At 45.7% G+C, this 15,420-nt stretch overlaps 1 protein-coding gene across 1 annotated transcript in view; it reads right to left on the reverse strand.

The window, feature by feature from the left end:
• The window catches only part of LOC311120198 (progesterone-induced-blocking factor 1-like), a 130,753-nt gene that overhangs the window by 65,670 nt on the left and 49,663 nt on the right, over positions 1–15,420 (reverse strand). The window contains exons 10-11 of the mRNA XM_084194815.1: positions 11,341–11,506; positions 6,037–6,187 (exon numbers count right to left, since the gene is read on the reverse strand). Of these exons, the coding sequence (XP_084050941.1) occupies positions 6,037–6,187; positions 11,341–11,506 (317 nt within the window). The remainder of the gene's footprint in view (positions 1–6,036; positions 6,188–11,340; positions 11,507–15,420) is intronic.

Below are 15,420 nucleotides of genomic sequence, written 5' to 3' on the forward strand. Positions count from 1 at the left end.
TAGAGCCAATCACTGCTACTGATGCTGATGATATGAACTGTATTACTTTCTACAGATAGTCAGATAACCATTAGAGCCAATCACTGCTACCGATGCTGATGATATGAACTGTATTACTTTCTACAGATAGTCAGATAACCATTAGAGCCAATCACTGCTACTGATGCTGATGATATGAACTGTATTACTTTCTACAGATAGTCAGATAACCATTAGAGCCAATCACTGCTACTGATGTTGATGGTGCCGACTCCATTACCCGCAGTATTAGACTTAAAACGAATCACCCAGCGATCATACACTGTTTACCAGGGGGCAGGGCTACCGACGTTAAGGCTAATCTAAAGATGGTGCTTGCTAAAGCTAAAACTGGCGAGTGTAGAGAGTATAGAGATATTGTTATCCACGTCGGCACCAACGATGTTAGGATGAAACAGTCAGAGGTCACCAAGTGCAACATAGCTTCAGCGTGTAAATCAGCTAGAAAGATGTGTCGGCATCGAGTAATTGTCTCTGGCCCCCTCCCAGTTAGGGGGAGTGACGAGCTCTACAGCAGAGTCTCAGCACTCAATCGCTGGTTGAAAACTGTTTTCTGCCCCTCCCAAAAGATAGAATTTGTAGATAATTGGCCCTCTTTCTGGGACTCACCCACAAACAGGACCAAGCCTGACCTGCTGATGAGGGACGGACTCCATCCTAGCTGGAGGGGTGCTCTCATCTTATCTACCAACATAGATAGGGCTCTAACTCCTCTAGCCCCACAGTGAAATAGGGTGCAGGCCAGGCAGCAGGCTGTTAGCCAACCTGCCAGCTTAGTGGAGTCTGCCAATAGCACAGTCAGTGTAGTCAGCTCAGCCATACCCATTGAGACTGTGTCTGTGCCTCGACCTAGGTTGGGCAAAACTAAACATGGCGGTGTTCACCTTAGCAATCTTATTAGGATAAAGACCTCCTCCATTCCTGCCATTATTGAAAGAGATCGTGATACCTCACATCTCAAAATAGGGTTACTTAATGTTAGATCCCTCACTTCAAAGGCAGTCATAGTCAATGAACTAATCACTGATCATAATCTTGATGTGATTGGCCTGACTGAAACATGGCTTAAGCCTGATGAATTTGCTGTGTTAAATGAGGCCTCACCTCCTGGTTACACTAGTGACCATATTCCCCGTGCATCCCGCAAAGGCGGAGGTGTTGCTAACATTTACGATAGCAAATTTCAATTTACAAAAAAAAAAATGGCGTTTTCGTCTTTTGAGCTTCTAGTCATGAAATCTATGCAGCCTACTCAATCACTTTTTATAGCTACTGTTTACAGGCCTCCTGGGCCATATACAGCGTTCCTCTCTGAGTTTCCTGAATTCCTATCAGACCTTGTAGTCATAGCAGATCATATTCTAATTTTTGGTGATTTTAATATTCACATGGAGAAGTCCACAGACCCACTCCAAAAGTCTTTCGGAGCCATCATCGACTCAGTGGGTTTTGTCCAACATGTCTCTGGACCTACTCACTGCCACAGTCATACTCTGGACCTAGTTTTGTCCCATGGAATAAATGTTGTAGATCTTAATGTTTTTCCACAAAATCCTGGACTATCGGACCACCATTTTATTACGTTTGCAATCGCAACAAATAATCTGCTCAGACCCCAACCAAGGAGCATCAAAAGTCGTGCTATAAATTCTCAGACAACACAAAAATTCCTTGATGCCCTTCCAGACTCCTTCTGCCTACCCAAGGACGTCAGAGGACAAAAATCAGTTAACCACTTAACTGAGGAACTCAATTTAACCTTGCGCAATACCCTAGATGCAGTTGCACCCCTAAAAACGAAAAACATTTGTCATAAGAAACTAGCTCCCTGGTATACAGAAAATACCCGAGCTTTGAAGCAAGCTTCCAGGAAATTGGAACGGAAATGGCGCCACACCAAACTGGAAGTCTTCCGACTAGCTTGGAAAGACAGTACCGTGCAGTACCGAAGAGCCCTCACTGCTGCTCGATCATCCTACTTTTCCAACTTAATCGAGGAAAATAAGAACAATCCTAAATTTATTTTTGATACTGTTGCAAAGCTAACTAAAAAGCAGCATTCCCCAAGAGAGGATGGCTTTCACTTCAGCAGTAATAAATTCATGAACTTCTTTGAGGAAAAGATCATGACCATTAGAAAGCAAATTACGGACTCCTCTTTGAATCTGCGTATTCCTCCAGGGCTTAGCTGTCCTGGATCTGCACAGCTCTGCGAGGGCCTGGGATCGGGAGAGACACTTAAGTGTTTTAGTACTATATCTCTTGACACAATGATGAAAATAATCATGGCCTCTAAACCTTCAAGCTGCATACTGGATCCTATTCCTACTAAACTGCTGAAGGAGCTGCTTCCTGTGCTTGGCCCTCCTATGTTGAACATAATAAACAGCTCTCTATCCACCGGATGTGTACCAAACTCACTAAAAGTGGCAGTGATAAAGCCTCTCTTGAAAAAGCCAAACCTTGACCCGGAAAATATAAAAAACTATCGGCCTATATCGAATCTTCCATTCCTCTCAAAAATTTTAGAAAAAGCTGTTGCGCAGCAACTCACTGCCTTTCTGAAGACAAACAATGTATACGAAATGCTTCAGTCTGGTTTTAGACCCCATCATAGCACTGAGACTGCACTTGTGAAGGTGGTAAATGACCTTTTAATGGCGTCAGACCGAGGCTCTGCATCTGTCCTCGTGCTACTAGACCTTAGTGCTGCCTTTGACACTATCGATCACCACATTCTTTTGGAGAGACTGGAAACCCAAATTGGTCTACACGGACAAGTTCTGGCCTGGTTTAGATCTTACCTGTCGGAAAGATATCAGTTTGTCTCTGTGAATGGTCTGTCCTCCGACAAATCAACTGTACATTTCGGTGTTCCTCAAGGTTCCGTTTTAGGACCACTATTGTTTTCACTATATATTTTACCTCTTGGGGATGTTATTCGAAAACATAATGTTAACTTTCACTGCTATGCGGATGACACACAGCTGTACATTTCAATGAAACATGGTGAAGCCCCAAAATTGCCCTCGCTAGAAGCCTGTGTTTCAGACATAAGGAAGTGGATGGCTGAAAACTTTCTACTTTTAAACTCGGACAAAACAGAGATGCTTGTTCTAGGTCCCAAGAAACAAAGAGATCTTCTGTTAAATCTGACAATTCATCTTGATGGTTGTAAAGTCGTCTCAAATAAAACTGTGAAGGACCTCGGCGTTACTCTTCACCCTGATCTCTCTTTTGACGAACATATCAAGACTGTTTCAAGGACAGCTTTTTTCCATCTACGTAACATTGCAAAAATCAGAAATTTTCTGTCCAAAAATGATGCAGAAAAATTAATCCATGCATTTGTTACTTCTAGGTTAGACTACTGCAATGCTCTACTTTCCGGCTACCCGGATAAAGCACTAAATAAACTTCAGTTAGTGCTAAATACGGCTGCTAGAATCCTGACTAGAACCAAGAAATTTGATCATATTACTCCAGTGCTAGCTTCCCTACACTGGCTTCCTGTTAAGGCAAGGGCTGATTTCAAGGTTTTACTGTTAACCTATAAAGCGTTACATGGGCTTGCTCCTACCTATCTTTCCGAGTTGGTCCTGCCGTACATACCAATACGTACGCTACGGTCACAAGACGCAGGCCTCCTAATTGTCCCTAGAATTTCTAAGCAAACAGCGGGAGGCAGGGCTTTCTCCTATAGATCTCCATTTTTATGGAACAGTTTGCCTACCCATGTGAGAGACGCAGACTCGGTCTCAACCTTTAAGTCTTTACTGAAGACTTATCTCTTCAGTAGGTCATATGATTGAGTGTAGTCTGGCCCAGGAGTGTGAAGGTGAACGGAAAGGCTCTGGAGCAACGAACAGCCCTTGCTGTCTCTGCCAGGCCGGTTCCCCTCTCTCCACTGGGGTTCTCTGCCTCTAACCCTGTTACAGGGGCTGAGTCACTGGCTTGCTGGTGCTCTTTCATGCCGTCCCTAGGAGGGGTGCGTCACTTGAGTGGGTTGAGTTACTGACGTGATCTTCCTGTCTGGGTTGGCGCCCCCCCTTGGTTTGTGCTGTGGTGGAGACCTCTGTGGGCTATACTCGGCCTTGTCTCAGGATTGTAAGTTGGTGGTTGGGGATATCCCTCTAGTGGTGCGGGGGCTGTGCTTTGGCGGAGTGGGTGGGGTTATATCCTTCCTGTTTGGCCCTGTCCGGGGGTTTCTTCGGATGGGGCCACAGTGTCTCCGGACCGCTCCTGTCTCAGCCTCCAGTATTTATGCTGCAGTAGTTTATGTGTCGGGGGGCTGGGGTTAGTTGGTTATACCTGGAGTACTTCTCCTGTCTTATCCAGTGTCCTGTGTGAATTTAAGTATGCTCTCTCTAATTCTCTCGTTCTCTCTTTCTCTCTGAGAACCTGAGCCCTAGGACCATACGTCAGGACTACCGGGCATGATGACACCTTGCTGTCCCCAGTCCGCCTGGCCTTGCTGCTATTCCAGTTTCAACTGTTCTGCCTGAGGCTACGAAACCCCTACCTGTCCCAGACCTGCTGTTTTCAACTCTTAATGATCGGCTATGAAAAGCCAACTGAGAGACCTGAGCCCTAGGACCATACGTCGGGACTACCGGCCGTGGTGACTCCTTGCTGTCCCCAGTCCGCCTGGCCTTGCTGCTATTCCAGTTTCAACTGTTCTGCCTGCGGTTATGGAACCCCTACCTGTCCCAGACCTGCTGTTTTCAACTCTTAATGATCGGCTATGAAAAGCCAACTGAGATTTATTCCTGATTATTATTTGACCATGCTTGTCACTTATGAACATTTTTGAACATCTTGGCATGGTTCTGTTATAATCTCCACCCGGCACAGCCAGAAGAGGACTGGCCACCCCTCATAGCCTGGTTCCTCTCTAGGTTTCTTCCTAGGTTTTGGCCTTTCTAGGGAGTTTTTCCTAGCCACCGTGCTTCTACACCTGCATTACTAGCTGTTTGGGGTTTTAGGCTGGGTTTCTGTACAGCACTTCGAGATATTAGCTGATGTAAGAAGGGCTATATAAAATAAAATTGATTGATTGATTGACTGCTACCGATGTTGATGATATGAACTGTATTACTTTCTACAGATAGTCAGATAACCATTAGAGCCAATCACTGCTACTGATGTTGATGATATGAACTGTATTACTTTCTACAGATAGTCAGATAACCATTAGAGCCAATCACTGCTACTGATGTTGATGATATGAACTGTATTACTTTCTACAGATAGTCAGATAACCATTAGAGCCAATCACTGCTACTGATGCTGATGATATGAACTGTATTACTTTCTACAGATAGTCAGATAACCATTAGAGCCAATCACTGCTACTGATGTTGATGATATTCACTACTATTCTAACCTTGTGCCAACGTTCCTTTCTAATATTATTCTAACGTTGTGAGAACGTTCCTTTCTAATATTATTCTAACGTTGTGAGAACGTTCCTTTCTAATATTATTCTAACGTTGTGAGAACGTTCCTTTCTAATATTATTCTGACGTTGTGAGAACGGTCCTTTCTAATATTATTCTAACGTTGTGAGAACATTCCTTTCTAATATTATCCTAACGTTGTGAGAACATTCCTTTCTAATATTATTCTAACGTTGTGAGAACGTTCCTTTCTAATATTATTCTAACGTTGTGAGAACGTTCCTTTCTAATATTATCCTGACGTTGTGAGAACGTTCCTTTCTAATATTATCCTAACGTTGTGAGAACGTTCCTTTCTAATATTATTCTGACATTGTGAGAACGTTCCTTTCTAATATTATCCTGACGTTGTGAGAACGTTCCTTTCTAATATTATCCTAACGTTGTGAGAACGTTCCTTTCTAATATTATTCTGACATTGTGAGAACGTTCCTTTCTAATATTATTCTAACGTTGTGAGAACGTTCCTTTCTAATATTATTCTGACGTTGTGAGAACGTTCCTTTCTAATATTATCCTAACGTTGTGAGAACATTACTTTCAGCAGCCTGCACGGTGACGTCGTCCAGCTCCTGCTCCAGTCTCTCGTAGGTCTCTAGTCTGGCCTGGTGCTCAGCGTTCTGGGCCTGCAGTTCTGTTATCTGCTTCTCTGAGGCTGTCTGCAGCCGGTACAACTCCTTGGTCAGAACCTGATGGGAGAACAGGGGCTGTTAGCTCTGTTCCAGGGCGTTACATAATAATATGACATTTAGCAGACGCTTTTATCCAAAGCGACTTAGAGTCATGTGTGCATACATTTAAAACGTATGGGTGGTCCCGGGGATCGAACCCACTACCCTGGCGTTACAAGCGCCGTGCTCTACCAATTGAGCTACAGAGGACCACATGCCGTTTGCTACCGCTCAGCAAGCTGCATGTAACACCCTGGACTAGAGCTAAGGGGCCCATATGTATCAAGCGTGTTTTAGATCATAATGAATAGGATTATAATGGTCAGGGGAGACCTGGTCCTAGATCAGCACTCCTCCTCTCGACACCCCGACGGTCCCGTGAGCAGCGCTGACTAACTAAGACATCCCAGGCCAAGTTGGGGTAGTTTGGCGTCTTCCTTATTGTCATTTATTTTATTCATTAACACACGATAAAACAAAAAGTGGAATTCTTTGTCATATTATTCCCACTTTGAAGTCTATGAGAGGTTTGTGTGTAAATCTCAAGCTAGTATTCAGGCCCAAGTTGTCCTTTAGTTTCATCTGGCCAAAGGCTCTTCTCAAATGGCACCCTACTCCCTGTATCAGGGACTGACATTAAGGAACCCTACTCCCTGCATCAGGGACTTACATTAAGGAACCCTACTCCCTGTATCAGGGACTGACATTAAGGAACCCTACTCCCTGCATCAGGGACTTACATTAAGGAACCCTACTCCCTGTATCAGGGACTGACATTAAGGAACCCTACTCCCTGTACCAGGGACTGACATTAAGGAACCCTACTCCCTGTATCAGGGACTGACATTAAGGAACCCTACTCCCTGTATCAGGGACTGACATTAAGGAACCCTACTCCCTGTATCAGGGACTGACATTAAGGAACCCTACTCCCTGCATCAGGGACTGACATTAAGGAACCCTACTCCCTGTACCAGGGACTGACATTAAGGAACCCTACTCCCTGTATCAGGGACTGACATTAAGGAACCCTACTCCCTGTATCAGGGACTGACATTAAGGAACCCTACTCCCTGTATCAGGGACTGACATTAAGGAACCTTACTCCCTGTATCAGGGACTGACATTAAGGAACCTTACTCCCTGCATCAGGGACTGACATTAAGGAACCCTACTCCCTGTATCAGGGACTGCCATTAAGGAACCCTACTCCCTGTATCCGGGACTGACATTAAGGAACCCTACTCCCTGCATCAGGGACTGACATTAAGGAACCCTACTCCCTGTATCAGGGACTGACATTAAGGAACCCTACTCCCTGCATCAGGGACTGACATTAAGGAACCCTACTCCCTGTATCCGGGACTGACATTAAGGAACCCTACTCCCTGTACCAGGGACTGACATTAAGGAACCCTACTCCCTGTATCAGGGACTGACATTAAGGAACCCTACTCCCTGTACCAGGGACTGACATTAAGGAACCCTACTCCCTGTATCAGGGACTGACATTAAGGAACCCTACTCCCTGTATCAGGGACTGACATTAAGGAACCCTACTCCCTGTATCAGGGACTGACATTAAGGAACCCTACTCCCTGTATCAGGGACTGACATTAAGGAACCCTACTCCCTGTATCAGGGACTGACATTAAGGAACCCTACTCCCTGTACCAGGGACTGACATTAAGGAACCCTACTCCCTGTATCCGGGACTGACATTAAGGAACCCTACTCCCTGTATCAGGGACTGACATTAAGGAACCCTACTCCCTGTATCCGGGACTGACATTAAGGAACCCTACTCCCTGTATCCGGGACTGACATTAAGGAACCCTACTCCCTGTACCAGGGACTGACATTAAGGAACCCTACTCCCTGTACCAGGGACTGACATTAAGGAACCCTACTCCCTGTATCAGGGACTGACATTAAGGAACCCTACTCCCTGTATCAGGGACTGACATTAAGGAACCCTACTCCCTGCATCAGGGACTGACATTAAGGAACCCTACTCCCTGTATCCGGGACTGACATTAAGGAACCCTACTCCCTGTACCAGGGACTGACATTAAGGAACCCTACTCCCTGTATCAGGGACTGACATTAAGGAACCCTACTCCCTGTACCAGGGACTGACATTAAGGAACCCTACTCCCTGTATCAGGGACTGACATTAAGGAACCCTACTCCCTGTATCAGGGACTGACATTAAGGAACCCTACTCCCTGTATCAGGGACAGACATTAAGGAACCCTACTCCCTGTATCAGGGACTGACATTAAGGAACCCTACTCCCTGTATCAGGGACTGACATTAAGGAACCCTACTCCCTGTACCAGGGACTGACATTAAGGAACCCTACTCCCTGTATCCGGGACTGACATTAAGGAACCCTACTCCCTGTACCAGGGACTGACATTAAGGAACCCTACTCCCTGTATCAGGGACTGACATTAAGGAACCCTACTCCCTGTATCCGGGACTGACATTAAGGAACCCTACTCCCTGTATCAGGGACTGACATTAAGGAGCCCTACTCCCTGTATCAGGGACTGACATTAAGGAACCCTACTCCCTGTATCAGGGACTGACATTAAGGAACCCTACTCCCTGTATCCGGGACTGACATTAAGGAACCCTACTCCCTGTATCCGGGACTGACATTAAGGAACCCTACTCCCTGTACCAGGGACTGACATTAAGGAACCCTACTCCCTGTATCAGGGACTGACATTAAGGAACCCTACTCCCTGTATCAGGGACTGACATTAAGGAACCCTACTCCCTGCATCAGGGACTGACATTAAGGAACCCTACTCCCTGTATCAGGGACTGACATTAAGGAACCCTACTCCCTGCATCAGGGACTGACATTAAGGAACCCTACTCCCTGTATCCGGGACTGACATTAAGGAACCCTACTCCCTGTACCAGGGACTGACATTAAGGAACCCTACTCCCTGTATCAGGGACTGACATTAAGGAACCCTACTCCCTGTACCAGGGACTGACATTAAGGAACCCTACTCCCTGTATCAGGGACTGACATTAAGGAACCCTACTCCCTGTATCAGGGACTGACATTAAGGAACCCTACTCCCTGTATCAGGGACTGACATTAAGGAACCCTACTCCCTGTACCAGGGACTGACATTAAGGAACCCTACTCCCTGTATCAGGGACTGACATTAAGGAACCCTACTCCCTGTATCAGGGACTGACATTAAGGAACCCTACTCCCTGTATCAGGGACTGACATTAAGGAACCCTACTCCCTGTATCAGGGACTGACATTAAGGAACCCTACTCCCTGCATCAGGGACTGACATTAAGGAACCCTACTCCCTGTATCCGGGACTGACATTAAGGAACCCTACTCCCTGTACCAGGGACTGACATTAAGGAACCCTACTCCCTGTATCAGGGACTGACATTAAGGAACCCTACTCCCTGTACCAGGGACTGACATTAAGGAACCCTACTCCCTGTATCAGGGACTGACATTAAGGAACCCTACTCCCTGTATCAGGGACTGACATTAAGGAACCCTACTCCCTGTATCAGGGACTGACATTAAGGAACCCTACTCCCTGTACCAGGGACTGACATTAAGGAACCCTACTCCCTGTATCAGGGACTGACATTAAGGAACCCTACTCCCTGTATCAGGGACTGACATTAAGGAACCCTACTCCCTGTATCAGGGACTGACATTAAGGAACCCTACTCCCTGTATCAGGGACTGACATTAAGGAACCCTACTCCCTGTATCAGGGACTGACATTAAGGAACCCTACTCCCTGTACCAGGGACTGACATTAAGGAACCCTACTCCCTGTATCCGGGACTGACATTAAGGAACCCTACTCCCTGTATCAGGGACTGACATTAAGGAACCCTACTCCCTGTATCCGGGACTGACATTAAGGAACCCTACTCCCTGTATCCGGGACTGACATTAAGGAACCCTACTCCCTGTACCAGGGACTGACATTAAGGAACCCTACTCCCTGTATCAGGGACTGACATTAAGGAACCCTACTCCCTGTATCAGGGACTGACATTAAGGAGCCCTACTCCCTGTATCAGGGACTGACATTAAGGAACCCTACTCCCTGTATCAGGGACTGACATTAAGGAACCCTACTCCCTGTATCAGGGACTGACATTAAGGAGCCCTACTCCCTGCATCAGGGACTGACATTAAGGAACCCTACTCCCTGTATCAGGGACTGACATTAAGGAACCCTACTCCCTGTATCAGGGACTGACATTAAGGAACCCTACTCCCTGTATCAGGGACTGACATTAAGGAACCCTACTCCCTGTATCAGGGACTGACATTAAGGAACCCTACTCCCTGTATCAGGGACTGACATTAAGGAACCCTACTCCCTGTATCAGGGACTGACATTAAGGAACCCTACTCCCTGTATCAGGGACTGACATTAAGGAACCCTACTCCCTGTATCAGGGACTGACATTAAGGAACCCTACTCCCTGTATCAGGGACTGACATTAAGGAACCCTACTCCCTGTATCAGGGACTGACATTAAGGAACCCTACTCCCTGTATCAGGGACTGACATTAAGGAACCCTACTCCCTGTATCAGGGACTGACATTAAGGAACCCTACTCCCTGTATCAGGGACTGACATTAAGGAACCCTACTCCCTGTACCAGGGACTGACATTAAGGAACCCTACTCCCTGTATCAGGGACTGACATTAAGGAACCCTACTCCCTGTATCTGGGACTGACATTAAGGAACCCTACTCCCTGTATCAGGGACTGACATTAAGGAACCCTACTCCCTGCATCAGGGACTGACATTAAGGATGAAAGTGACCTGAGAAGTAGTTCAGCCTGCTCTGAGGTTGCCCCATTAGGAAGGTGATTTATTTTACCAAAATGCTAAGAATTCCAGTAGTCTGTTCTGTCTGGTTCCTCCGCTGTGCGTAGGTGAAAACAGCTACTTTATTTTCGGGCAAGTGAGAATAATCTTCCGGGGCAAACCGAAAAATATTCCTCACTTTCCCATTGGGCAAGTCCCTTCCTGTATGGTGCACTACTTTGACCAGAGCCCTATGGGACGCAGCCGAGGTGTGTCCAAAGTAGTGCACTACACAGAGAATAGGGAGCCATTTGGAGACGCAGAACCCCCTACCTCTAGTTTCTTCTGGTGTTTCTCCGACTCCATCTGACACCGTCCCAGGTTCCTGGCAGTCTCCTCCTGCACCATCTGAGAGCGCTCTGCCTCAAAGCTCTTCATCTTCACCTGGTTCAGGAGCTCTGCCACCCGGCTGTCTGTCCCCGCCTGGACGCCACGGAACCTGGACACACACACACACGGTTATATATAACCCCGGGGAGACACACACACACACATTTCCACGTTGGTCATTAGTAAAGTGTTATCCAGAGAGACTTACAGTCAAGATGAGGTGAGACAAGCGCAGAGTAAAAGTTCCTCAGTTAAAGCAGGCAGCTATCAGCTACATTAGTGTCAGTAAGTAGAGACTAGTGGAAGACAACCCCTCCAGTGGCACACGTCTTCAGTTAGGGTAGACAGAGCAGAGGCCTTGAGTATAGTTAGACTACAAACCAACTGCAGTGATACGGGACGAGAAACATTTCCATATTTAACATTGAGAACCTAATAAAAACACAATAAAAGTGATACTCATTGTTTTGTTGAGAAACTGGTTGTTTCTCCAATCAGACTGGTGGTTTGAAGATATTAACCGGAACCAGTTCAGAAGGGAAAACCCGAATGCCCCGCCTTAGCCTGACGAATCAGCTGAGATGGCACCAATTAGAGCCTAGTAACAATCACGCATTATTTATTAGCGGTTTATTTAAGCTGCCTGGGTCTGCTCACTCATCCTACTGCCGATCCCTGCTACTCTGATCTGGCTCCTTGTTCTGCATCGACACTGCTGTGTAACTAGATGTTTCTCTCTCTATGCTGCTGTGTAACTAGATGTTTCTCTCTCTATGCTGCTGTGTAACTAGATGTTTCTCTCTATGCTGCTGTGTAACTAGATGTTTCTCTCTATGCTGCTGTGTAACTAGATGTTTCTCTCTATGCTGCTGTGTAACTAGATGTTTCTCTCTCTATGCTGCTGTGTAACTAGATGTTTCTCTCTCTATGCTGCTGTGTAACTAGATGTTTCTCTCTCTATGCTGCTGTGTAACTAGATGTTTCTCTCTATGCTGCTGTGTAACTAGATGTTTCTCTCTATGCTGCTGTGTAACTAGATGTTTCTCTCTATGCTGCTGTGTAACTAGATGTTTCTCTCTATGCTGCTGTGTAACTAGATGTTTCTCTCTCTATGCTGCTGTGTAACTAGATGTTTCTCTCTACGCTGCTGTGTAACTAGATGTTTCTCTCTATGCTGCTGTGTAACTAGATGTTTCTCTCTATGCTGCTGTGTAACTAGATGTTTCTCTCTCTATGCTGCTGTGTAACTAGATGTTTCTCTCTATGCTGCTGTGTAACTAGATGTTTCTCTCTATGCTGCTGTGTAACTAGATGTTTCTCTCTATGCTGCTGTGTAACTAGATGTTTCTCTCTCTATGCTGCTGTGTAACTAGATGTTTCTCTCTACGCTGCTGTGTAACTAGATGTTTCTCTCTATGCTGCTGTGTAACTAGATGTTTCTCTCTCTATGCTGCTGTGTAACTAGATGTTTCTCTATGCTGCTGTGTAACTAGATGTTTCTCTCTATGCTGCTGTGTAACTAGATGTTTCTCTCTCTATGCTGCTGTGTAACTAGATGTTTCTCTCTCTATGCTGCTGTGTAACTAGATGTTTCTCTCTATGCTGCTGTGTAACTAGATGTTTCTCTCTATGCTGCTGTGTAACTAGATGTTTCTCTCTCTATGCTGCTGTGTAACTAGATGTTTCTCTCTCTATGCTGCTGTGTAACTAGATGTTTCTCTCTATGCTGCTGTGTAACTAGATGTTTCTCTCTCTATATGCTGCTGTGTAACTAGATGTTTCTCTCTCTATGCTGCTGTGTAACTAGATGTTTCTCTCTATGCTGCTGTGTAACTAGATGTTTCTCTCTCTATGCTGCTGTGTAACTAGATGTTTCTCTCTATGCTGCTGTGTAACTAGATGTTTCTCTCTATGCTGCTGTGTAACTAGATGTTTCTCTCTATGCTGCTGTGTAACTAGATGTTTCTCTCTATGCTGCTGTGTAACTAGATGTTTCTCTCTATGCTGCTGTGTAACTAGATGTTTCTCTCTATGCTGCTGTGTAACTAGATGTTTCTCTCTATGCTGATGTGTAACTAGATGTTTCTCTCTCTATGCTGCTGTGTAACTAGATGTTTCTCTCTATGCTGCTGTGTAACTAGATGTTTCTCTCTATGCTGATGTGTAACTAGATGTTTCTCTCTCTATGCTGCTGTGTAACTAGATGTTTCTCTCTATGCTGCTGTGTAACTAGATGTTTCTCTCTATGCTGCTGTGTAACTAGATGTTTCTCTCTATGCTGCTGTGTAACTAGATGTTTCTCTCTCTATGCTGCTGTGTAACTAGATGTTTCTCTCTATGCTGCTGTGTAACTAGATGTTTCTCTCTATGCTGCTGTGTAACTAGATGTTTCTCTCTATGCTGCTGTGTAACTAGATGTTTCTCTCTCTATGCTGCTGTGTAACTAGATGTTTCTCTCTCTATGCTGCTGTGTAACTAGATGTTTCTCTCTATGCTGCTGTGTAACTAGATGTTTCTCTCTCTATGCTGCTGTGTAACTAGATGTTTCTCTCTATGCTGCTATGTAACTAGATGTTTCTCTCTCTATGCTGCTGTGTAACTAGATGTTTCTCTCTATGCTGCTGTGTAACTAGATGTTTCTCTCTCTATGCTGCTGTGTAACTAGATGTTTCTCTCTATGCTGCTGTGTAACTAGATGTTTCTCTCTATGCTGCTGTGTAACTAGATGTTTCTCTCTATGCTACTGTGTAACTAGATGTTTCTCTCTATGCTGCTGTGTAACTAGATGTTTCTCTCTATGCTGCTGTGTAACTAGATGTTTCTCTCTCTATGCTGCTGTGTAACTAGATGTTTCTCTCTCTATGCTGCTGTGTAACTAGATGTTTCTCTCTCTATGCTGCTGTGTAACTAGATGTTTCTCTCTATGCTGCTATGTAACTAGATGTGAATTGGAGTGGGTCTAGGGTCTGCCCTCAGACGAACCATCAAACAGGCAAAGCGTCAATAAAGGAATAAGATTGAATCCCACTACACCACACGCTCTGACATTCGTCGGATGTGGCAGGGCTTGCAAACTATTACAGACTACAAAGGGAAACCCTGCTGCGAGCTGCCCAGTGACGCAATCCTACCAGACGGGCAAAATGCATTTTATGCTCACTTCGAGGCAAGCAACACTGAAGCATGCATGAGAGCACCAGCTGTTCTGGACGACTGTGTGATCACGCTCTCCGTAGCCAACATGAGCAAGACCTTTAAACAGGTCAACATTCACAAGGCCGCGGGGCCAGACGGATTACCAGGACGTGTACTCAGAGCATGCGGGGACCAACTGGCAAGTGTCTTCGCTGACATTTTCAACCTCTCCCTGACCGAGTCTGTAATAACTACAAGTTTCAAGCAGACCACCATAGTCCCTGTGCCCAAGAAAGCGAAGGTAACCTGCCTAAATGACTATGTAGCCATGAAGTGCTTTGAGAGGCTGGTCATGGGTCACATCAACACCATCATCCCGGAAACCCTAGACCCACTCCAATTCACACACCGCCCCAATAGATCCACAGATGACGCAATCTCAATCGCACTCCACACTGCCCTTTCCCACCTGGACAAGAGGAACACCTATGTGAGAATGCTGTTCATTGACTACAGCTCAGCGTTCAACACCATAGTGCCCACAAAGCTCATCACTAAGCTAAGGACCCTGGGACTAAACACCTCCCTCTTCAACTGGATGTCATGGCTGAGCTGAGCTGCTCTGCAGCAGTCTACTGTATGTTATGTGATATGTCATGGCTGAGCTGTTGTGCTCTGCAGCAGTCTACTGTATGTTATGTGGTATGTCATGGCTGAGCTGCTCTGCAGCAGTCTACTGTATGTTATGTGATATGTCATGGCTGAGCTGCTCTGCAGCAGTCTACTGTATGTTATGTGGTATGTCATGGCTGAGCTGAGCTGCTCTGCAGCAGTCTACTGTATGTTATGTGGTATGTCATGGCTGAGCTGCTCTGCAGCAGTCTACTG

This window comes from Coregonus lavaretus, assembly GCF_964263955.1.
Source record: "Coregonus lavaretus genome assembly, contig: HAP1_SCAFFOLD_785, whole genome shotgun sequence".
NCBI classification, from domain to species: Eukaryota; Metazoa; Chordata; class Actinopteri; order Salmoniformes; family Salmonidae; genus Coregonus; species Coregonus lavaretus.